We start from the raw sequence: 25,151 nt of genomic DNA, 5'->3' as shown, positions 1-25,151 counted from the left end.
TTAATAAAAAGGCGAATGCTAGTTTGTACAGTTAGGATCGATCTATTTTGAAAAGTTGTAAGTAAAAACCATTGGAAAATGTAGAAATCGTACTCTAATTTCACTAGATTACCACTGCTTCGTATTTGATAGTTAGTATTAAGGCCGATGTAAGAATATACATGTAGGTTCGATCTGTTTTTAAAGGTAAGAATTAAAAACTACTGGAAAAAGTGGAAATAGTCTCCCTACTTTTGCTGGAATACTGCTGTTTCTGTATTTAATAGGTAATATTTAAGCCAATGATAGCTGTAACCCAAAGGGTTGATCTATTTTGAAATGTAAGAAGTAAAAACCATTGGAAAATGTGGAAGTTTTCTCCTTGGAATGCTGCTGCTTTTGTATTTGACAGATAATATTAAGGCCAATGCTTTGTTGTTCATGTAGGTTCGATCTGTTTTGAGAAGTAAGAAGTAAAAACGTTTGGAAAATGTGGAAATATCTCTTATTTTATCGTAATACTGCTGTTTCTTTATTAGATAGCTAATAATAAAGTCAATGGTAGATAGTACATATTGGGTCGATCAATTTTTAAAAGTAACAATCGATGGAAAAAGTAGAAATTATCTCCTAAGATTTCTGTATTTCATATTGTTTCTGTATTTAATAGTTAATATTTAGGACAAAGCTAGATTGTACATGTTGGGTCGATCTATTTTGAGAAAAAGAAGTTAAAACCAATGTAAAAGATGGAAGTTATATCCGAATTTCATTGTAATGCTTCTGTTTCTGTATTTGATAATCAATAATAAGACCAATGCTACTTCGTACATTTTGGGGCGATTAATTTTGTAAAATTAGAAGTAAAAAACCATCTAAAAAGGTCTCCTAATTACACAAGAATGTTGCTGTTTTTGTATTTGACAGTTAATATTTTGGTCAATGCTGCATATTCATGTTGGGTCGAACTATTTTAAAAAACAAGAAGTAAAAATCATTGGAAAAAGTGGAAGTCTCTCAAAATACATATAGACCCTAACTGTACCAACTATCATTGGCCATATTATTAACTATCCAATACAGAAACAGCAGCATTCCAAGGTAATTAGGTGAACACATTGAATTTTTCCTACGTTTTTACTTCTTGTTTTTTAAAATAGTTCGACCCAACATGTATATGCAGCATTGACCAAAATATTAACTGTCAAATATGGAAAAAGCAGAATTCCAAAGAAATTAAAAGACTATTTCCACTTTTCCCAATGGTTTTTACTTCTTGTTTTTCAAAATAGATTGACCCAACATGTACAATATAGCATTGACCAAAATATTAATTATCAAATACAGAAACAGAAGCATTCTTGTGTAATTAGGAGACAACTTCTACTTTTTCTCATGGTTTTTGCTTCCTTTGTCTCAAAAATATCGACATTACATTTAAAAATCTTGCAATTATAATCCTACAGTTCACTAGTTGGATAGATTCCTCCCTTTGGAGGTTAGGGATTGAAGGGGAACAAGGAGTAAAACCTGCCAGCGTTCCTTCCATTTCTCAAAAAAAAAAATTAAAAAAATAAAATAAAAATAACTGTACTTTTAGTATCATGTTCATTTAGTTTCAGTATACCCACCATCTGATGATGTAGTAGCACCATCCACAGTTTCCATATAATGAGCCTTACATAGTACACGGTCTTCATGTAGAGCAAATTCTTCTCCGGTGCTTAATTGCCTTTTACAAGCTTCACACGCGAAACAAGCTAGATGGTAAACGTGATCCCTTGCTTTGCGTACCCAATCTCTTGCCGAAATTCCACGAGAACATTTACTACACTTTGCACCAAAACTTCTGAAACATAAGTAAATTAAATAAATATAATTTTATTTTATTTGTTGATTGGAACATATATGTTAGAAAGATGTAAAGAAAAAGTTCAAAAGGGAACTAAGCTATTCTAAAACTCGTGGCAACTAAATGAAGCAAACACCGTAAGCTTTACGGATTCACTTTGTTTCTCAAATCAATCTTTTCTTTTTAAATCCATTTCATTAACCTTTCATTAACTATTTTCCAACTTTTAATTAAACTTTAAGTATTCTTTACTTCCACTCGCCCACAGTTTTAATTGTTTGGGGAAAAAAAATCAGTTCTTACCGTTGAATCAAAATTCAAAACTTCGCAAATCATCCATCGTGGAAGTAATTGAGAAAAAAGGTGGTAGGTAATAATTGTTTGATAAAGAAATATTTTCATTTCCAAATAATGATTGTAGAGTAACCACAAGAAAGAATTTAAGAACATTGTACTAATTTTTTTGGAGGAATATGTTGAGTTGAAGTCTGCCCTACTGGTGCCTCTCACATTGAGAACCTAAAGGAGGGTATATCTAATCTACGGTCTGGTAGAGGTGATGTAGGTTCTATGGTTTTCGTCCTTTATCTTCGATTAACCCTACTATTCTTATTTAAAATTTGATAGGGAAGTTAAGAATTTAAATCAAGTAAATTGTCTAAAGAAAATTGAATTTCTATTGATTGAAAAAGAGTTATATACATTCTTGGAACAATTTTTGATCTCGATTACTTTTCTGTCTGAATTATCTTTTCAATTGACTTTAAATTTATTTTATTTTTTCATTCTTTTTTAATAAATAATTGTAATTAGATAGTGATTGTATTTAGCAATAAAGTACTTGTAACAGAGAAACAACTTTAATAAAATTTGTAAAAAGATGTTTAAATAAAATCACGTTGTTACACACGAGGTACCCGCATCCACTAATCGTAAAGTTCGCTCCTTATTAAGAACTCGCCGCAGGCGCTCAACACCAACTACACAAGATTAACTATTTACTTAACTTTTCTTTATCCATATTCCCAGCTATCGAATGCATTTTGATTCTTCAAATGCATGTTAAATGTTTATAAACAGCATAAAACTATCAAGGAAAAATGAAATAAATAAAAATAATTTATCATTTTTGACAATTACAGAAACCAAAAACTGAAATTTATAAAACAGCCAACAAATGGTAAAGTTACAAACCCTAACAATACTCTAATTTCATCTGCATTAATGAATTTCACAAATAATAAGGTGGAAAGTGTTGTTGAAACATAATCTATCTTTGCTATTTTATAATTTCTGTTTATAAATTATATAAATGAAATACACAATTCAAACACTTCAATATAAAAATGTTAAATGTGATATTAAAGTTTCGAACAATTCATTTTAATTTGGGTTTAAATTAAGCTAGTTATTCAGTAAAATCTACATCCAGAAGAGTAACTTTCTGTAATGCTGTAAGAATTACTACCCTCTAAATCTCATAGAAGGAAGAAGCTAATTTGAACCAAAAAACTTCTTCATAGAAGCAAATTTTAATTACTAATAAGTTAAAATGCAGAGCCAATGATTGAAACCTGTTTAACGTCGAATTACTCTAGCCTGCCTAGATCTTGACTGCCATCATAAGTGCTGCTACAAGCAAAGCGTGGGGAGTCCAGAGTTTTGGCTTGCCTATCCGTTGGTTGTGCCCAGTTTGAATAGATTCTTTAAAAAAAATAACGTAATTTTGACAGTAAACTGAAATTTGTTTTTCATATTTAAAATTACCATAACTTTTGAAAAACCTAACCGATTTCAAAAAAAATTTTTTTGTTGTTTTTCGGAGCTCAAATACTACAAAAATATGCAACAAAAAATATAACGTTCCATTTGAAAAACAAAAGTTGGATGCTGTATCTCGAGATGCAGGGGTTTAAAAAAATGGGTCAATCACTGAAAATAAACTAGACTAAAAATGATTAAACACGTGTTTTTTATTTTTTCGAAATTTCCCGCCGTTAAAAAAAAAGTGGGTGGAGCATATAACTTTGGTCACCCTGTATATGTACATATTTTCTAAAAAAATTAAGAGATAATGATCCCGTAGGACTCATCAAAATTTACTTTTTATTTTTTAAGTTATTAAAATTTCATCAAATAACAAAATAAATTCCAAGTTAGTCCGTTTTTACTTACTCTAACTCGTTTATTTATATCATAAAGGCAAAATTTATACACTTAATACATGCCAGATTTGTAATTATCTGTAAGTGAGCAAAAAATAATGATATGTTACAAGGTTGTCAACAAGAAAAGTATATTTGATTAAATCACATTTTAGTGTTAGTATGGCTATTTCACGGAGACAAGGTAGTTAGTGCCCGCATGATTACACTCTAGTGAAGTTGCAGCAAATATCTGCCTCACACTTGTAACATCATCATCATCATCATCCAACAGCAATTTCTTACTTCTATTGTGAAAAATAAAATTTATACACCATATTTCTCAGCCTTGGATTTACTGCCTTGTTTATGCTTGGGAAAAAAGAATATGAATAAAAATTATATTTCTAGAATTGAAATTAATTTAAAATTCCTTCGTTTACATCATATCTCTGTATTTCATGGAGGTAGCTACCCCCTCAAAAAAAGCCTGAATTTCTGGATCCAAGAATGGCTGTTATTTCACTGATAACCGACAAGCTGATCATGCAATTGGTTAATCAAGAACAGCTTAGCTGGTTGTGCCGCCTCTACCAACAGGGTCCGAACGACTTGGTGATTGCTGAATGGTTTAATTAGCTTAAATAATTCTTTTCCAGTGATATTTTGCGTAAAAAAAGTTGTCGAGGAATGCTTTTCACCTTCTTGGAACCAAGTCCTTTGCTCGAAGATGGCAATTAATGGTTGAGTATGACGCATCTAATTCATCTGTAACTTTTCTGGATTTTTTGTTTGTAATTATGGCTTTATATGAAACATTCTTCATTTTAACAGTTTAGGAGTTGAGAAGAAAGAGCCCACGGCTTGTGTCATATGAAATGTATGTCATATGTACGAATAGATTTTATCATGAGAATTTAGATAACGAAATAATAGTCAATCAGATTTCATGTTTGTCAGGAATCTATTATGAGTTGTTTGAGATCCTCTCTTTCTTAACTTGTAAGTTATTCCTGAAAGTATCTTACTTTTTATTAATTTTAAAATTATTTATCGAGAACTTCATCTATTTTCATTGCCACATAACGTTTAAGTTTCGAGAATGTACGCGGATAGAAACTACAATAATGTGAAAATTTACTAGAGTTTGTGGAGTTGAAGCAGTTTAGAAATAGGTGAGCGAGAGAAAGATGGTGCAGGTGTTGATTTATAAGGACCGAGTTAGATGCTGTGTCCTCACAGGTATTCTCAGCGCTCTCTTATCTTTTTTAGTAAGATGAAGTGGAGTTAGTATGGCGAAGAACATGCTACTGGATGCCACACACGCTGAGATCTCTTTGGAATACTAATTATAGGTAAATTAATTAACGATTATCCCCGGAGTTAGATTTATTGACATACAAGTTTCATCCGGTCCACCACTACGCAGTCGTAAGTTTTTGGCTGGTTCACTACCACAAGACTACTATTTTGAATATTCAAATTTGTCTCTTTTGTTTTTGTTTTTTTTTATATTTTATTTCTCTGAACATATAATTCTGTAGGTTTATTTATTTTTACCACCCTGACTAACAGGTCGTCTGCATTGTTTGTCATGCTCGATTAAGACCTACATAATTCAAATATTTTTTTTTTTTCACTTGTTTTCTTCTGAAGCAGTTTAAAAGTTTATTACAGTTATTGAAATGTGGATATTTTTAATGGTGTCCAAGAAGTTAGGCTAATGGTAATTTTTTTAAAACACACGATCTCTTAGTAATTATTTTTTAACTTCTTTTGCTTATATTATTTCATTTGATTTCTATTTTCTTTAAATTTATTTTAATCACAACACATTAGTTAACCGTCAATGAACGAAGCAATTAAGAAAAAGATTTTTTTATCCGTATATTTCTTCATTTTTATTTTTTGTATGAGCTAGTGATTTAGTTGGATGGTTTAACTTCCAATGAAAGTACGTTCAAACACTCAATTAATTACTAATAGTTAGGAGCCTCATATAATTGAACTTGAAGATCAATTCATTCACATTCTAAACAAGAATGTTTAATGTCAAAAGAATGGAGAAACTGAAGATACCTTTGTCAGAGAGAGGGAGCACTAGAACCAATCTAAACCTTAGTTTATAGAATATAAAGATACCTTTAGAGTGTAGAACAGATCAATCTGATCTGTCGCCAAGAAGAGTATACTATTCGGAGAAAATGATTTAAGAGACTTCAGATATTTATACCTTAACTGACAATTTTCCAGCTTAGTAGATAGCTTAACGAAGTCATCTGGAATAGTCAAATGACTATTACAAAAATAAGTCATGCAACTGATACTTTTTAAGTTTGCAACACTTACTGGTATTTCCTAGATGTGGAAAATTAGCGCATGATGTCATTCTAGATGTACTGCAGAAAGGAAATAAGCACCATTCTGTTCAATTCACTCGAACTTTGCGAGCTACATGCACTCGAAGCAGAGAGCATTTATTTACAAAATAAGATAAGCTGATTGGTAATTTAAATTTGAATCGAAAATTGTAAGAAATCGAACGATGTTCATATGTCATGGTAATCGAAATAATAATCTATCATACTTAAATTTACTTGACGTTACCTCAGCTCCAACGATTCCTTTATAACTTCATTGCAGTGCAAATAGTAGAACTACTACTACTTCTGGAAGAGAGATGGGTTCAGTTCCTCTCTAAAGTACCATTTTAAGCGAAGCGAATGGCCTCATTGTAATAACACCAATAGGAAATCAATAAGTAAGTAAAGTTTCAGATTTGCAGAAAATCGATTCAACGAAGATGCTACTTCGATGTATAAATTTTGAGTTTTTAGCCCAAGTTTCAAGAAAAGTTCATTATGACAATAGTGTTGAAAGTAAATCGTGTATTTTCAAAAGATTTTGCGAATATATAGATATTAACATCTAATTTTATAAGATAATGTTTCGCCAAAACTTTATAAAGTACTGAATCATTACCGGCAAGAACTACTACAAAATTGTTCAAGTAGTAAGTACGATAGGAGACGGTTGGTCTTCCTTGCTAGTCTCATTGAATTATAAGACAAACGTCCAACAGAAATTGTTGTTTCCAATCCCCTTACAGATCTAACAGGCTTGTTTACAGTCCCAAGGGTGCCTCGTTAGAGATTATCAATAGAAAGTTCTCCATCATATGTCCCACCAGCATTGTCTACTGTAAATAGAGTAGTAAATTTGATTTACGCACAAACTAGCGCTGTAACACTATTTACATTTCAATCATCTTATACAAGGCTATAATTTATTTATTTCTACCATATTAACAAGTACAAAATGCTTTTCAAAATAGTTGAAAAGTACGCTATCCACTAGGCAAATCATTGATTCAAGTAAATTAATTTTGAATTCTTTTCTGTTTTTATGTCGGTATTTCTTGACAGAGGTTTCTATAAGGTTTAAGATAATCAGGTGAGTCTAAATTCAAATATTTTATTAATTAATATTTTTAAGAAATTTGCAGTTGGACACCAGAGTTTAATTTCCTAGTATACAGGAAATAAAACGTGGTATACGCGAAAAGTAAAGGGTTAGTATTAGGACAGAAAAAGCGGATATATTAAAAAAAAAAAAAGCAAAATAAAAAAGTGGTTTTAAAATACTAATGAAGGTTATTTAGTGATTTATTTAGTGGCGAAGTTGTGTGTAGCAGTATTGTAGGATGTGATAGGGTCTAGCAGCGATTCCTTCGCTCTCTCTCCTACTCACATGTCCATATCGGAGAAATGTAGAGTCTACAAGAACAAGCAACTTCGGATAACGCTTCTTAGATTTCTGTGGACGGTGTTCTTCTTAGATACAGTCACAGTCTTCTATCTTTTGAACATCACCCAGGCTGCTGCATGCACCCACAGACGGAAGCTCGTTAATTGATTTAAAAGAAAGAATTATAGAGAGCGTTGTTTGTCGTATACTCTCCTGTTTGGCAACGAGGTTTTTAAGCTGTCTTAGTTATTTTTAACATTGCTTATCAATTAGTGCTTTACACTATAAGAAGGTCAATCAACTTGGCTTTTTTTAGTGGCCCCAATATTTGTATCGGATAATTAAAACTAAGTAATATACGAGGGTCGTTTGAAAAGTCCGTGCAAAAATAAAAACTACTTAATTTTTTGGGGTAAACCTTTTTTATTTTTCAACATAGTCTCCTTTTAGGCTTATACACTTCGTCCAACGCTGCTCTAGTTTGTTGATCCCTTCCGAATAATAGGATTTGTCTAAGTCTGAAAAATAGCCATTCGTTTCTGCAATCACCTCCTCGTTTGAATAAAATCTTTTTCCCGCCAGCCATTTCTTCATATTGGGGAACAAATAGTAGTCCGAGGGACCCAAGTCTGGAGAATAGGGGGGATGTGAAACGAGTTGGAACCCTATTTCCATTAATTTTGCGACCACAACTGCTGAGGTGTGAGCTGGTGCGTTGTCGTGATGGAAAAGGACTTTTTTGTGGGCCAATCGTGTGCGTTTTTCTTGCAGCTCGGTTTTCAAAAGGTCCAATAACGATGAATAATATGCACCTGTAATAGTTTTACCCTTTTCCAGATAGTCGATGAGGATTATTCCTTGCGAATCCCAAAAGACAGTCGCCATAATCTTTCCGGCCGAAGGAACGGTCTTCGCCTTTTTTGCGCAGATTCCCCCTTGGTAACCCATTGTTTAGATTGTTCTTTGGTCTCAGGAGTGTAGTGATGTATCCATGTTTCATCCACAGTGACGAAACGACGCTTAAAGTCCTGCGGATTATTCTGGAACAGCTGCAAACCGTCCTTGCAACACTTCACACGATTTCGTTTTTGGTCAAGCGTGAGCAATCGCGGCACCCTTCTTGCGGATAGCTTTGTCATGTTCAAATGTTGATGCAAAATATTATGTACCCGTTCATTCGAGATGCCCACAGCACTAGCAATCTCACGCACCTTCACTCTTCTGTCATCCATCACCATATCATGGATTTTATCAATGATTTCTGGAGTAGTAACCTCAACAGGGCGTCCAGAACGTTCAGCGTCACTTGTGCCCATATGGCCACTCCGAAAATTTTGAAACCACTTATAAACTGTTCTAATCGAAGGTGCAGAGTCACCATAATGTTTATCAAGCTTCTCTTTAGTCTCCTGAGGCGTTTTGCCTTTCATAAAGTAGTGTTTAATCAACACACGAAATTATTTTTCGTCCATTTTTGAAAATCACTCGACTTCTTCGATTCAAACGAATGCCAAACACAAAGAAATAGACCGATCTGGCTGAAACTTGGAGTATGTTCTTCCAAGAGATGCTACTAACTAAACATAACCTCGATACGCGCCAGTGGTGCTATCTCTCTGACTTTGCACGGACTTTTCAAACGACCCTCGTAATAAATGTAATAATAAAACGTTGACTCGAATAATAAATTTTTTTTTTTGTACGATTTTGTGCTGCGATTTCAATGAACTGCTCCTTTGCCTTGCCAGGTCATCGGCCGTATCATTGCTCTCCTCACCGACAAGTCCCAACACCCAATAGAGTAACAGTATTATCCCCTATCCCTTTCTGGTACCAGGGGAATCCCTACAGCATCCCCTTCCGCCCTAGATGACGAATAAAACCTAGAATCTGAGGTTCTAACTAGTTTATGTCCTCTTCCATCACTTGGTCCTAATCACCCCGAAGTGTCTGCATCTTCCTTGAATAAAGGGCATTGCAGTCAGATAGGAGGTGAATTGGAATTCCTGCTAGTACCACCAATGCTTTCTAGATACAACAATCTTTATTTCCAAAATACGCATCTGCAAATAAAAACATAAATAGAATCATTTTGTAGATGCGTCCTAATTCAATATTCTTAAAATACTTATAATTTTTCAAAAATGAATGATTTTTTGTTTTGTTTTATAGGAATTAAAAATTCAGTTTTTTTATTTCGGTTCAGCGCGTTGCAGAACTCATTATTGAGCTGAATGTTTTTATCTTTGTTGAATAATTGAATTAAAAATAATTTTTAAAGATCAATGTATTTAATGACTTGTTTCGATGTGGACTGTTATTTTTTTCATTGATAATAATAATATAATATATAATTTTTAAATAGTGTAATTGCTGTATTATTAATTGACTTATTTTAAACTATTCTATGGAAAGTGTCAAAATTTAAGAGTGCCTAAAGACATGAATGGCACACCTAAACCCAATACAAGAAATATTATTTTCATAGTATTTTACAAAGATGGTGATGTATCACCAGTGTTCACCAACACACAACCATTGTGTCCTCTGTTTTTACACACTCATACGTACACAATCTATCTTTAGATCCGCGCTATAGACTTTGAATAGTGGATTTTTTTCCCCCCCATTCTCCTTTTCTAGCGTAACCCACACCAAACTCGCCGCCTCTCCTTCCTCCTACAAAGTTGACTCTTATAAATTATGACGTACATAATTCATAAAAGCGTTTCTTTGTTTGGTTGCTCCTTCTTCTTCGCCAGTCCTTCCAGAAGAACTGGTAGGCTGCAGATAGGAGTCTAGCGCAGGCAGAGAGAAATAAGTCAAGACAACCTCAGTAAAAAGGAAAATATGTGGCCACGCTTAATTCTGACGAAGGGGGAGAGTTTAACCATTCAGAAAAACGTTATTTAATAAACCAAAATATTTATTAAATAAATTAAATTGAAAAGCATAAAAAGAAAGGACTTGTGGCCATGACGCAAACATTTTATTATGCAAAAAATGTATATTTCTAATTTTATTAGAGTTGGTTGTGCAATTTTATTTTCGATAAATGTTTTCAACAGTGAAAAAGCTCTTTACATCTTTATATAATATTGTAATAAAACAAATTTAGGATTCTTTTAGTATTAATCCAGGTTACTAAAGTTTTTTTTCCAGTAACAGCCATTATCATTTAAGTTACCGCGAATCACCTGTATAGGGTGCGTTCCACTTGGCGACCACAACGACCAAAACATACTTTCAGGCGTTCCACTTGGCGACCGCGGTCGTTGTGGTCGTGGCGAAAACGTCACTAATGACGTCACTATTTTCGCTCACACAACGACCACAACGCCCCACCTTAGAAGCTGGGTCGAAGTGGGCTTTCAGAATTGGCGCAATTTTTAAAACAAAATATGGCGACGGAAAAAATTATCTCATGTAAATGAAAGTATTATTTCATGTAAATAATAGAATGTGTTTCTCGAAAGTCTACAAAAAATAAATAAATAAATAATTACTTATCCCTTTACACACTAAATCACTGAATAACACAAAATCATTTACCTGAAATAACTTTTAAATTCTTCATCTGAATAAAGATCAATTACTCTGATAGCTAATAATACGTGGCCTAAGTTTTCGCTTTTTATCATTGCGATTTTGTAAAATTGCATTCCACTCTAATCGGAACTAGATAAAGAACTTTCTAAAGCATTATTAATAAATATCCAACTGTTGCCACAAAAGACACTTTAATTTTATTTAAACGTAAATTTTATAAATACTCCAAAATGTAATATAAAAAATTGAATTATATATATTCTTTTAATATAAGTCAGCTTTACCAATAATTAATAAAGTTTATTATAAATTTGCTTATAAATGGGGTTTAAATTAAAAAATAACCTCTTCAAGCTTCTAACTTATTTTCGAGGCCGCCATATGTAATGTTTACATGAATGGTTAAAACGCCCACAGTCCGTTCCACTTGGGTTTTCGATCGCAACGCTCACAAGCAAGTGGAACGGCCAAAATCGCGGTCGTGGTCGTGGTCGTTGTGGTCGCCAAGTGGAACGCACCCATATTAGGAAACGAGAATTAAAATAAGAAAGTAAAGAATATCATTAAACTTATTTACGGTTTACATTTAGCTATTTCTTCCCTTAACGAAATTACTTTACTTACAATTCATTTATTTGTTTTTGAAGCGTAAAGAGATGTATGATATTCTAATTAGTAAGCTAACAAATTAATTTTTTCTTAGATTAAAACTGTCCGGTAGGACAGTTGTATAAGGGTTGATCGTCAAAAACTGCACGAAAAAGCGTAACGTTGAAAAACACCCAACTTTGACAATTTTTTCTCTCTTTTTCTGTAAAAGATAAAATTCCCAATTTTTTTTTTAAATATAGGACATATTTAAGAGTACCCGTTTAAGAGTAATTTTTTTTTTGGAACCACTTAAATTTGATAGATTTCGAGAAAAAAGTTGCCAAAAGTGGGAAAAAACGGCATTTTCAAAAATTGTTATTGTTGTTGTTCTTCTTCTTACCTTTTTTCTAAACAAAGTACGAGGGTCGTTTGAAAAGTCCGTGCAAAAATAAAAACTACTTAATTTTTTGGGGTAAACCTTTTTTATTTTTCAACATAGTCTCCTTTTAGGCTTATACACTTCGTCCAACGCTGCTCTAGTTTGTTGATCCCTTCCGAATAATAGGATTTGTCCAAGTCTGAAAAACAGCCATTCGTTTCTGCAATCACCTTCTCGTTTGAATAAAATCTTTTTCCCGCCAGCCATTTCTTCATCGTAGCTTATGTTTTTGGAATAATAAATTCGATGATAATCGTACATATTGCTACATGTATTATGTGTAATTCCTTAGCTCAAGATCAACTTACGCGCATTAGCAGTTAGCCTATTTTAAGATTGAAAATTTTTGCTGAACTGTAACTCTTGATAGTTGTATGATCTTTAAAAAAGTTTGCGCTTAAAATTTCAACTGACTGTTATAATCTAAATAATAATAAAAAAAAAGTAGAATCTTTATAGCTATATGCAGAGTTTTGAAAATGATTCGATTTCTATTTCTATTCTAAATCCTTTATCTCAACAATTATTTTCTGCATCTATCATCCAAGATAACCATCTGGGAGTCATCATTTGAGAGGTCATTTGTGGATCTAGCCCAAGTGAAAGTAATTGTAGTTTTGAACTTTTTGATAATCATTCTTTCTGAACTTCTAACTAGACTTGGTAGTATTATTTCAGCTTTCCTAGAGAGTCTTTCTCCATTTCATTATTCCATTTCAGCAGTACAAGATTTTCTGAAAGAATTGTGGAGGGGAATAACGCGTAATAGCTCTAAATTCCATTTTTATGAGAAAAAGGTGTTAAAAGAAATAAATTTTTTTTCTTGGACTAGAGTTGCTCACTCACATCAGACTGGATTCTACTCAATGGACCAGATTAGTTCTCTCTTTTCTTGGGTGTAAAGAAGAAACTGTAACTGTGTCCATGTGTTGGTAGCTGACTGAATGAGGATATAACTCAGCCAGGGCTGCCTACACACGCACATGTCTTAAGCTCTGTAGCAGGCGGGATAAAGAATATATATAATAGCTCGAAATAAATCGTAGGGCGCACCTTCTTCTTCAGAATACGCACGCACGTTTCGTCCACTGAGAGAGCACACCTTCTCGTACCATAGACTCCGGTCGCGACAACAATTCTCTCACTAATCCTCCATGGACAATTCTCTATCTTTTTCTCTCGCCCTCTCTCGCTCTTTGTACAGTACCGCTCGACCAACACCGGACAGCACGTGCTCGACTAACACCCCTGCAGGAATATCCTAGAGGATGTCTTTTTTTTTTTTTTGCTTTATGCTGCTCGTAGGCGGAACTATATACCATTTCTATGCATACTTTTAGAATATTCTCAATGCAACTTGAGCGTTACTTCATGCGTACTAAATTCTATATTTATTTTGACTATATTTCCTCGTTATTGCTCTTAAATCTTGCTCACGGAGAAATGATGCGATGAACAACAAAAACATTATTCTTTTTTAATTTACCATTAAAAATTTGAACACTGGCCATTTTCTCTTTCAGGTATATTTACAAAGCAATTGGCAAAATTTCTTTTAACATTGAAATCACGCTGAATGTTCGGATCTCCTTCGTACGAAAATGGTACATCAGAAATCTGCTACAAAAAGCACTAGTTCCCAACCTTCTGTTCTGCAAAGTCAAAAGAGATTGTGTCAGGACTACAACGATCATTGAGGCAGCTAGCATGCTCACCACAACTTCTTTACTTTATGACTGAGGTTTTGGACACACGGCCAATATACGGGTGGCACGTGTCAATGGTGGGTGGCGCTGTTTAGGTAAGTGATGAAGCAGAACCCTGTTAAAGAGAAGAAATATCTATTAACTCTCTTTGGAGCACCAGCCTAATTCTTGAAAGTCTATAGTTGAAGCTGGAATACGAGTATGTAAGAGCGCTAAGTTCTTATGCTCGAAATCTATCTGACTGCATGCTTACCTTCTCGCTTCTGCTACCAGAGCGCAGCATAGAAGTTACTGTACCCACGATAAAGATGCTCGGAGATAGACTTAGTTAATCACAGAAGTGAAACTTTTTGTCAGGATTATAGGTAATTTTCACCCCAATTGAGGAATTATGATTCCTCCATCCAATTAGGGTCTGGACCTTCCACTGCAAGCTCTTATAAATTTTCTAACAAAAGAGGAAAGCGTGAAATGGCCCTGTCCAGTAACCACGAAATTACATTTCCAGATGGAACATTTTAAATAAAAAACAATCATTGAGGCGCCATGGTAGCCGAGCGGTTAGAGGCGAGATCTGTTAAGCTAATATTTATTGTGGTACTGAGTTCGATTCCCGGTCCTAGGCCTTGGATTTTATTTAATGTTAACAAAAGAAATTTACAGTAAAATTTGTTTGCTAGTCGCCTCCGTCCACGACATCTAATCGGTAATTAGACGTACAAGCCTGCCTTAAAAAATCGGCATTACTTTACTTTTTTTTACAATAATCATTTAGATAGCATACAAACTAAAGAGCATTGTTTAAGCCGTTTTTAGAGAGAATCGCCAAATGCAGAGAAAATTATACTTTCAAGTTACAATTTCGCTCTTCTATTTCCATCAAGTTTGTAATTTTCACCAGTAATTTAGTTCAAACTAACATTTAAATTTAGGACGTACCAAAAAACACACTGAACAAACGCTATAGTCTTTTCTTTCACGGAATCCCCAAAAAAATGATTTTCAGAGAGGGACTTTTCAAATAAACCGATTACAAATATGCCTATAAAGATGTATTTTTTTTAAAAAAAGGAGTCGTTTTCAACAAATTCACATTAGATATTTACATTATTTAGCATCTTTGGAACTCCAAGCATCAGTTTTGGATTTACAGCATTGGTTTAGTGAATAGCTTGCGGCAAACATCGTGTTTTATGCTTTATTTGATACACATTTAATTAATTAGACGTTTATCGCTCCAAATGCTTTTATTATAAAATAACTTCTCATTTTTTTTTATCTACTTTGCTCTTTTAGTAAGACCTAATTAAATAATGAGTATTTTTATCTGAATATTTGTTGTAATATGTGCATTTGTTACCATCGCCAACAATGAGTATTCTTAATAAGGTTTGACAAGCTGTGAAATGGGATGAAAACATTTAAACGCATTGATCATTTATCAGAAAAAAAGTTCTCCTTTTGGCTTAAAAACAGAAACAAAAATTGAGTAAACTCGCCGTCTCACTTAAGAATACTTTATATTTTAGGATTTTAGCAAATAATTCTTTTTGAATGATATCTTGCGCATATAAATGTTAATGTTAAACTGTAAGAAAATAGGACACTTCAAATAATATCCCCTTTTGTGATCATAATAATAATATTAAGAGTATCGACGTAACTAATATTAACTTGTTTTATTTGTCCTTTTCACACACTTTCAAATACTTCTGCACTGCTTTGTAACAGAATTATTGTGCACACGTTACCATCGGGCTAATCCAATTGTCAAACTTTGATCAATTCCGGTCACATTTTCTTTCTTTTACAGTGAACGCAAAGGGGAGGTAGATGTATATATATATATATAGTGAGTGTGTTGATTGGGACAAATCCAATCAAGCAAAGGGTGGCGCTTGGCGAGGCGGCAAAAACAGGGATACAAACTGTCAGTGAGCGCGCCAGAAGGGGCAGCACTAGCAGAGGATGGAGGAGGAGGAGGCGGCAGGAATAAAATAAAATAAAAAGAAGGAAAGGGGGGAAAAAAAGGTTCTATCCCGCAGACAATGTGCGCAAGCGCTGCGATATAGATCTAGGGGCGGCACCAAACTCTGCTTCCAATCCGGTGAATAGGTGAAATCAGATTGGATAGCTGTGGTTTACGTGGGATATTGTTTTTATTATCATTATTATTATTATTATTTTTAAAATAACCTTCCCATAAACAAGAATAAGAATATTTTTAGAAATATGTTCGTTTTGGCTCTTAAATTCAAGAAATACATCAGCCAAACTTATTTAGTGTTTTTTTCCCATTGTAGGTAATCATGCAATATAACTTCTAATGGCTTCCCATCACATTAAACCTAACAATATTACTTCTACATAAATGGTTTAATATGAGAACTAATTTAAGTTAGAAATATGGTTAATATTTCCCAACCCAGACGATAACATAAACATCAACAAGCAACCAAAGAGAAAAAAAATTGAAAAATATCTTGCATGAATGGTAAGGAAACACAAGGTTGGGTCCTGACAATCCTTAAAGATGTCAGGTGTGTAATGGATCACTAAATATACAACCAAGGTAGGCACAAAGTTCAGCAGGGGTGTCCTTTTTATCTTCTGATTCATTGCTGCTGTTTCACAATCATTTCTTCTGCTTTTTCTCTTTTTTTGTTGTTGTCCTTGTTGTCCTACTGGGGCTCATGTGAATCCATCTAACATGTTTAGGAAGGTTTACAACTCCTTGACAACTTGAAGAAATATTTAGATAAAAAAAAAAAAAAAAAAAAATCTGGTGTGTGTAACTCATTTTCTTACTTTCTCTTACTTCCCGTATGAGAAAGATTTGCAATCTTGAAAATTTTTAATACATAATATTCGACGTAAGTACACGTTGAACGATTAATCAAAAATGTATTTAGCTTTGGCCTTATGGGCGGTCGGTATAACTAAAATTTTATCACAGCTCTTGAATACACGCGTTTGCAGCTATTTTACCCAATTTGAATTCTGCATTGAAAGGATATTTTCAAATAGTAAATTAATTGTTATAGAGAAATGAATAATAATATCTAAGATACGAATACCAATTTCATAAAAATCTATTAAAATACAAATTAGATAATTACAAATACACTCCTGCTTTCATACAGATTATACCATTGACTTTTTTAATCCATAACAGCTTTTAATTAATTGTACATTTCCAATTATTTTAACCAGATTAGATTTTCATCCATCTTATAATATTGGTACAAAAACTTACAGCTAAAATTTCAGCAACTCTTTGTTTCATGTCTAAGCAACAAATGTGACAGAAGTTTTGATAGAGGCTATAAATAAGATGGTCGACACTAACATGATAAACCAATTCCTGAAAATGGCAAAAAAATCCAATACTTGATAGAATTAAAACAAATTAAACTAAAAAGAGAAGAAGACAGTTAAAGGTGAAAGCGGTAAGGCATTCTAGCGAAAAATTGAAAAGAATTAGCGAAAATGTAGTTGAAGAATATTTGTATTTAATTATTAAAATGAATTAAATATTACTGCACAATTGCATTTCTTGTATAAGCTGTAAGCAACTTTTTTTTTAATATACACAATTCTTACACAGTAATTGTTAGAATATTCTAGATAATATATACACAATAATTTATTTTGCTTGCTTATAAACACCTACATACTATACCTAAATGTCCCAAGTTAACATTTAGTCGAAACACTTCAATGGTGCGATTCGAACTGATTTATTATTGCTTTTCAGTTGCGTACCCATGAGAGGAGAAGTGAAGAGGGAGGGAAGCTGGTTCTCTTGAGTTTTGAAATGTGTCAAAGAGGTATGGAATGCACTGTGACTAGGCATTGCTTACTTCCATTTGTCATACAGCCGCCTCCTCAGTCTGTAGATGGTGGTTCTCTACTTGTAGAAGGAGGACCTCATTGTGCCAGACATTCGGGCGCTCTTATAACAGACCGCAGAATCACTTCTTTTGAAGTTTAAAAGTTACTTATCATGCTTATCACTAACTCACTTATTTATCATAATAATAATCTATTTTTATACTCTTATTTTTATTTTTATTAATCTGATGTTCATTATGTTATTTTAATATAGGTAACTGATAAATAGTTGGATTCTTTCTTCAATAAAACTATTTTAAAATAAAGAAAGCAAAAACAAACTATGGGTAACCCTAGCAACCTTACGCAATAAAGTTCTCTAAAATACCATATGATTTATTGTTGCAGAATTATTTTAGCAATTTTAATATAGGTAACTGATAAATAGTTGGATTCTTTCTTCAATAAAACTATTTTAAAATAAAGAAAGCAAAAACAAACTATGGGTAACCCTAGCAACCTTACGCAATAAAGTTCTCTAAAATACCATATGATTTATTGTTGCAGAATTATTTTAGCAATTTTAATATAGGTAACTGATAAATAGTTGGATTCTTTCTTCAATAAAACTATTTTAAAATAAAGAAAGCAAAAACAAACTATGGGTAACCCTAGCAACCTTACGCAATAAAGTTCTCTAAAATACCATATGATTTATTGTTGCAGAATTATTTTAGCAATTTTAATATAGGTAACTGATAAATAGTTGGATTCTTTCTTCAATAAAACTATTTTAAAATAAAGAAAGCAAAAACAAACTATGGGTAACCCTAGCAACCTTACGCAATAAAGTTCTCTAAAATACCATATGATTTATTGTTGCAGAATTATTTTAGCAATTTTAATAGCAATTATTTTAGCAAAGAAAGTTAAGTATCAGTTCGAAGAGTTTAAACTTAATGATAACTTGAGACATTTAGGAATAGAATGAAGGTATTTATAAGCAAGCAAAATAAATTATAGTGTTTATGTTATCTAGAATATTCTAACAATTATTGTGTAAGATAAGCGCGTATTTAAAAAAGAAAATGTTCTTACAAGTTCATATACGAGTAGTTACGGTACTGAATCGGTACACAGTAGATATTTTGGTAATTTTGATTTTTTTTTTAATGACTTAATCTCCAATGAAATCTAAATTGCCTTCCCAACACTTGATAAACCGGGGCCTCACCGATTCCTGTGGCTTCGTGATTTAAAAAAATGATGTTGGTAATTTATTTATTGTACGAAAATATTTGTTCTCTTCTAATGCTCACTCGCTTAGAACAAATCAAGTTGGGAAATTTAGCGAACATTGTGCGGGTTTAGATCTACCACTTAAATCGTGAAATGAAAGGAAGAATTTTCTTATTTAAATGAATAAAAATATATTGCGTTGTATGTTTTGTATAAGCCTCTCCACTAGAACTACGAGGGTTGTTTGAAAAGTCCGTGCAAAGTCAGAGAGATAGCACCACTGGCGCGTATCGAGGTTATGTTTAGTTAGTAGCATCTCTAGGAAGAACACACACTAAGTTTCAGCCAGATCGGTCTATTTCTTTGTGTTTGGCATTCGTTTGAATCGAGGAAGTCGAGTGATTTTCAAAAAATGGACGAAAAAGAATTTCGTGTGTTGAGTAAACACTACTTTATGAAAGGCAAAACGCCTCAGGAGACTAAAGAGAAGCTTGATAAACATTATGGTGACTTTGCACCTTCGATTAGAACAGTTTATAAGTGGTTTCAAAATTTTCGGAGTGGCCATATGGGCACAAGTGACGCTGAACGTTCTGGACGCCCTGTTGAGGTTACTACTCCAGAAATCATTGATAAAATCCATGATATGGTGATGGATGACTGAAGAGTGAAGGTGCGTGAGATTGCTAGTGCTGTGGGCATCTCGAATGAACGGGTACAAAATATTTTGCATCAACATTTGGACTTGACAAAGCTATCCGCAAGATGGGTGCCGCGATTGCTCACGCTTGACCAAAAACGAAATCGTGTGAAGTGTTGCAAGGACGGTTTGCAGCTGTTCCAGAATAATCCGCAGGACTTTAAGCGTCGTTTCGACACTGTGGATGAAACATGGATACATCACTACACTCCTGAGACCAAAGAACAATCTAAACAATGGGTTACCAAAGGGGAATCTGCGCCAAAAAAAGGCGAAGACCGTTCCTTCGGCCGGAAAGATTATGGCGACTGTCTTTTGGGATTCGCAAGGAATAATCCTCATCGACTATCTGGAAAAGGGTAAAACTATTACAAGTGCATATTATTCATCGTTATTGGACCGTTTGAAAAACCGAGCTGCAAGAAAAACGCCCACGATTGGCCCACAAAAAAGTCCTTTTCCATCACGACAACGCACCAGCTTACACCTCAGCAGTTGTGGTCGCAAAATTAATGGAAATAGGGTTCCAACTCGTTTCACATCCCCCCTATTCTCCAGACTTAGCTCCCTCGGACTACTATTTGTTCCCCAATATGAAGAAATGGCTGGCGGGAAAAAGATTTTATTCAAACGAGGAGGTGATTGCAGAAACGAATGGCTATTTTTCAGACTTGGACAAATCCTATTATTCGGAAGGGATCAACAAACTAGAGCAGCGTTGGACGAAGTGTATAAGCCTACTAGGAGACTATGTTGAAAAATAAAAAAGGTTTACCCCAAAAAATTAAGTAGTTTTTATTTTTGCACGGACTTTTCAAACGACCCTCGTATTCTGGCTATTAGAGTCGACGTACTAGCTAAAAGTACGATTCCTTTAGAAAAAAATCTTATAATCAGCTTGAGAATTTTATTAATTTTGAGGTAAATATCTTGAGTTTTGATCAATTTGAAAGTTCAGAAGCAGATAGGTAAGAAGACACACCAACTTTAGAATAACAATGTAATGAAGCTTTCAATGGAATAAGCTTTGAAGATGACCTAGTCCCTAGATCGATAGCTCGAAAAAATAAAAACATTATGACTGAAATTGGCATTATTCTTTCTTCCTTCTGGAATTAGATAAACTTTTTTCTTAATAAATTTAAGCTGAAGATTATTTGGGTACATATTAAATGACTAAAAGTAACTATTAAATACTAAATGACTAAAAGAAAGATTGATAAAATTGAGTAATTAATGCGGGAAATTAGCTAAATAAAACGAGAAAATGAGTGACGGCAAGGTCAATGTAAAGCCACCACACTAGGAGAGGCTCAGTGCCGAAGGGAGAATGATTGGTGGATTAAATATTCCCAGCAGTCAATTAAGTGGCAGGATAATACGACCGTGGAGGAGGAGGAAGTGGTGCTGAAGATGATAAATTTGTTGTGACTGAGTGACAGTGGCCGGGGCGAGCACAAAGCAAGCAGCATGACTGGACGGTCCTCTCTTCTGTTTGGCCAAGAGACCCGCCGAGCTCCGTCTGCTCTGTTTGTACAGGGTTCTTCTCTAGCTGCTTTCTACAATCACATATTTATACAATCAGGTGTGGAGGGGGAAATAGATCTAATAACAATTATTAAAAAATTTCATCTCGCTCGGTTCGATGATCTGGCTATCATCGACATTTTTAAGCTTACTCAAACTTTAAGCTAACGGCCTAAATAAAAAAAAACAACTCTGACACCTGTTAAGAATATTACAAGAAACAATTCTTAACAGTCAGAAAAGCAAAGTGCGGAATCGATTAATGAAGACTTCTAATCAATGATGATCGGAAAATTCTGAAGTTCCTTTCTCGCTTGCGGCTGGTGCAATTTTAGAAATTGTAACTACCTGTTTGTTGTTTTAAATGTTTCCATTCTTTGCCTATTTCTACTTTCGTGACTTTTGACTCAGTGTTTGTTTTTTTTTTACAGACTCCATTTTTTCTTACTATCAGTATGCGAGAGTAAAAGCTCAAAGTGCCGCGTTGGTGCCTCTATATTCATGCTAGTGACACCTACGTTCATGTTAGTGAAGTAGCGTATACATGTGTGTGGCCGCCTTATTCAATAGTACAACTATGAAGGAATGAAAGAAAAGAAAAAAAACTCTATTTTGTCTAGTTGTGGCGGTCTTCAGCTTAAAAGACTCTTGGACTGTTGAAATGCTATACAGTTCACGCTTTTGTTCGAGGTTATTAAAAACTTGTAAAGGATTATTCATTTACATGTTGTGAACTCTGCTTAAACGTTTAATCATTCTGTAGGTAGCTTCTGAACATAACAGCTCTGTATCTTTAAAACGAATACTTAAAGAAGGTGTTGACAAAAAATATGTAGTAGGTGAATTAAGGTTACTTTATGTACGTCTTTTTTGTTTTTTTAAATTTATGCGAGTTACGATTCATTAAAGATTTATAAATAGGATCTTCCTCATCATTTTTATTAGGTAAAATGCCAAATAGTGTGGCGATTCCAATTCACAATTCTATTAGTAACTTATAGCTTACAAGGCGCCTAAACTTTCAGCAAGGATTACATCTGCTATGACCAATAACTCAATACGGCCATGTTAAAAAATTTATAGCGGATAGTCAAAATAATCGCTGAACTAAGCAAGGAACGATTCCTACGGACGTAGGAAAAGAGGCTAGAGAAAAGATGACCTAGAGAAAGACAGATGAAGGTGTAGAATTGAAGAGGAAAGGTTGCATTGCAGTTCTGGACTGGCTAGACAGAAATAAACGGTTGAGTAAACATAGTGATTTAATTCTGGATTCAATGTAAAAAGAAGTTCTCTAACGTACTTTTCATCCACAAGTTAAAGAGGAGAATAAGTACCTTCCTAACTGTCGGACAAGTCCTTCTTATTCTCGTCATACATAAATATGCTAGTTTATCTTCCAGGATTTCTTTAGCCTCATTTACCCATGTCATAGACTTACTGACAGTGGAATACTTAATCCTTGCCTAACATTGATTTTAGAAAACCAAGTTCGCTGGTAAAACTGGCTCTAGGCTGGTGTCAGTAAATTTATATTAAACAAATGGTATTAAACCTTTAATGCTGTCATGCAAAATATAAATAAACATATAAATAAAATCTTTTTTTCTTTTTTTTTTGTAAGTGTAACAGTACATTTACATTTTCAAAGTCAATGAAAAAAAAAAATATAGCAAACTTAAAATCATAAAGAAAAACAAAACCTAGTAAATACTCACTTAGCATAATCTGCTTTGCAATAAACAGCGTGATCTCTAATAAAACAGGAAGGTTCTCTGTCTAAAGCAAGTTGGCATACAGAACACCGTAAACAAGCCGCATGCCACGTTCTGCCAGATACTTGTAACAGATATTTATCTGTAATTGGTTCACAACATCCAGCGCACACGCATCCCTCCGTCTGTAACAAATTTAAGGGTATCTAAAAAAAAAACATTTTGCCATTTATTTAGAATTTATAACTATTGTACAAGTCAAACCAAAGTAATTATTATTAAAGTTTCCACTTATTTGATTATCGAGTTTTGCAGTTTTATGCCGTTTTTATCATTAATATCACTGCACTGCCAATATATACCAACATGCGAATTCTTTTAAAGAAAATTAAAATCCGTTTTTATTATACTGTCCGGTACTGATGCTAAGATAAGTTTTGGAAGAAACCATCATTTTATTGAACACATTTTAGCCTAAATGGGTATACAAAGAACCTCTACTTTGAAGTAGAAGCAGTACAAAATTAAGTAAGTCCATACTTAAGTAGTACATTTCATAATTGACATTACTTACTCAATTTTCACCGCATTCTGTTTTTTAAACTTTTGAAAGCCGTCTTTAATTGATTGCGCCAATGTTAGTTAACTCACCTTTCTTGCCTTTAAAAACAAAAATGTTCGATCAGACTATAAATATCTAGGCATAATAATTGTATATATGTAAATCTACAATTTGTATTTGATTTTTGTTTTTCGATTATCAATAAAAGTAAAGTAAAGTAATCGCCTATTTTTTCAGGCGGGGCTTAACGTCCAACTACCATTTACTAGGTGTCGTGGACGGAGGCGAATAGCAAACGTATTTTACTATTTCTCATTTAACCATTAAATAAAATCCAAGGCCTAAAGACCGGGAATCGAACCCAGTACCACAATGCCTATTAGCTTTGCAGGTCTCGCCTCTTAACCCGCTCGGCTACCGTGGCGCCTTCGATTAACAATATTACTGCTGTGAAAGATGGTATTAAGATTCCATTTAAATTTCCATTTCTCTGTAACGTTCCTAATTTTTATGAGCTGTTTAAGGGGGGTAAAAAATAAAAGTTTGAACAAGATTTCCCAAACGGAAGTATCTTTTTACTCAATGGGTTGTTCAAATTCTCGAAAATGGTACCTAGCTTCTCTGTAAACTTCGTAATATACTTTCCAAACTCTTTAGATTTAAGAATTTTTCTTTTAACATTTCCTTTTTTTGAACAAATCATGTTAAGGCAGCCTTCGGGTAGGGGTATGGGTTGGCTACCCTGTTTGAAAGAAATGATTCAATATGATGTACGGTTTTACAAACTATAAGTTGGTGAGAATTATATATAGTTCAAATAATTGGTGTTTAATGAATATTAGTGAGAGAAAACGTTCTAAATAGTATTAGGAGTTGTTTGAAGATTCACAACCACCATTTTTTCCCCACAAAATGATAACATTTAATCACAATGAATCGATAATAACAACTGAACATCTGAGAGTATACAAGGATCTACTGAGAATGAACACTTTAAGTTCTAAAGATATACTGACTTGAAAAAAATATATATATATATTACCATAGAAAATTAAAAATTCTAAGGGATATTAGCAGTTACATTGACATGGTAAGTTGTGCGCGCATGTTTGAAGTGAGAATGTGCGAGATATCCTGTGTTAAAAAGAGTGTGCTGAAGAAGTTGATGAAGCCGTGGACAGTTTTATGGCTGTCGCACGTCAGTAACTCAACATACATTATGACTGCCGATTCTTGTTCCATGTCTGCAAAACGCTGTCCAAACCTCATTCTTCCACTGCTCGCTTCAAGCATGTTCAATTTTATCACCTTTTTTTATTGTTTTGTTCCATTATACTCTTACAATATTATTTGAAATAATATAGGTTTTTTTTTTTTTTTGTATATGGCGATTAAAATAAACGTTGGAATTGTTTAACTCATATTTATTAGAAAACGGATCAAAACAAGATTATACTATACATACTTATTTACAAAAAAGATACTCTCTGTTATTTGAGAGCAGTGCTCACATATTCTGTTCACATATTTTGACCAATCTCCTTATTTAATATCTCTTGGTGGCACC

General features: G+C 33.6%; 1 protein-coding gene and 1 long non-coding RNA gene across 3 annotated transcripts in view; one reads left to right on the top strand and one right to left on the bottom strand.

The window, feature by feature from the left end:
• Positions 1-25,151, bottom strand: part of Awh (LIM/homeobox protein arrowhead) — a 66,579-nt gene that overhangs the window by 3,135 nt on the left and 38,293 nt on the right. Inside the window, exons 1-3 of one of the 2 annotated variants that reach the window (XM_074119772.1) lie at positions 6,325-6,478; positions 6,209-6,254; positions 1,611-1,828 (exon numbers count right to left, since the gene is read on the bottom strand). In XM_074119772.1, the coding sequence (XP_073975873.1) occupies positions 1,611-1,828; positions 6,209-6,254; positions 6,325-6,364 (304 nt within the window). In that variant the 5' untranslated portion in view covers positions 6,365-6,478. Of the gene's footprint in view, positions 1-1,610; positions 1,829-6,208; positions 6,255-6,324; positions 6,479-23,025; positions 23,208-25,151 lie in introns of those variants that run through there. The other variant, XM_074119773.1, reaches the window with a different exon arrangement.
• LOC141449875 (uncharacterized) lies at positions 6,598-17,745 on the top strand. Its single transcript, XR_012455754.1, has 3 exons — positions 6,598-7,428; positions 13,825-14,102; positions 17,301-17,745. It is a non-coding gene; the product is annotated as an uncharacterized lncRNA (long non-coding RNA).

Source organism: Rhodnius prolixus, unplaced genomic scaffold (genome assembly GCF_049639745.1).
Source record: "Rhodnius prolixus isolate KJV_2025 unplaced genomic scaffold, Rpr scaffold_2, whole genome shotgun sequence".
Classification (NCBI taxonomy): Eukaryota; Metazoa; Arthropoda; class Insecta; order Hemiptera; family Reduviidae; genus Rhodnius; species Rhodnius prolixus.
The sequence above is the reverse complement of the archived record's forward strand: the minus strand, read 5'-3'. Positions and strand labels throughout refer to the sequence as shown.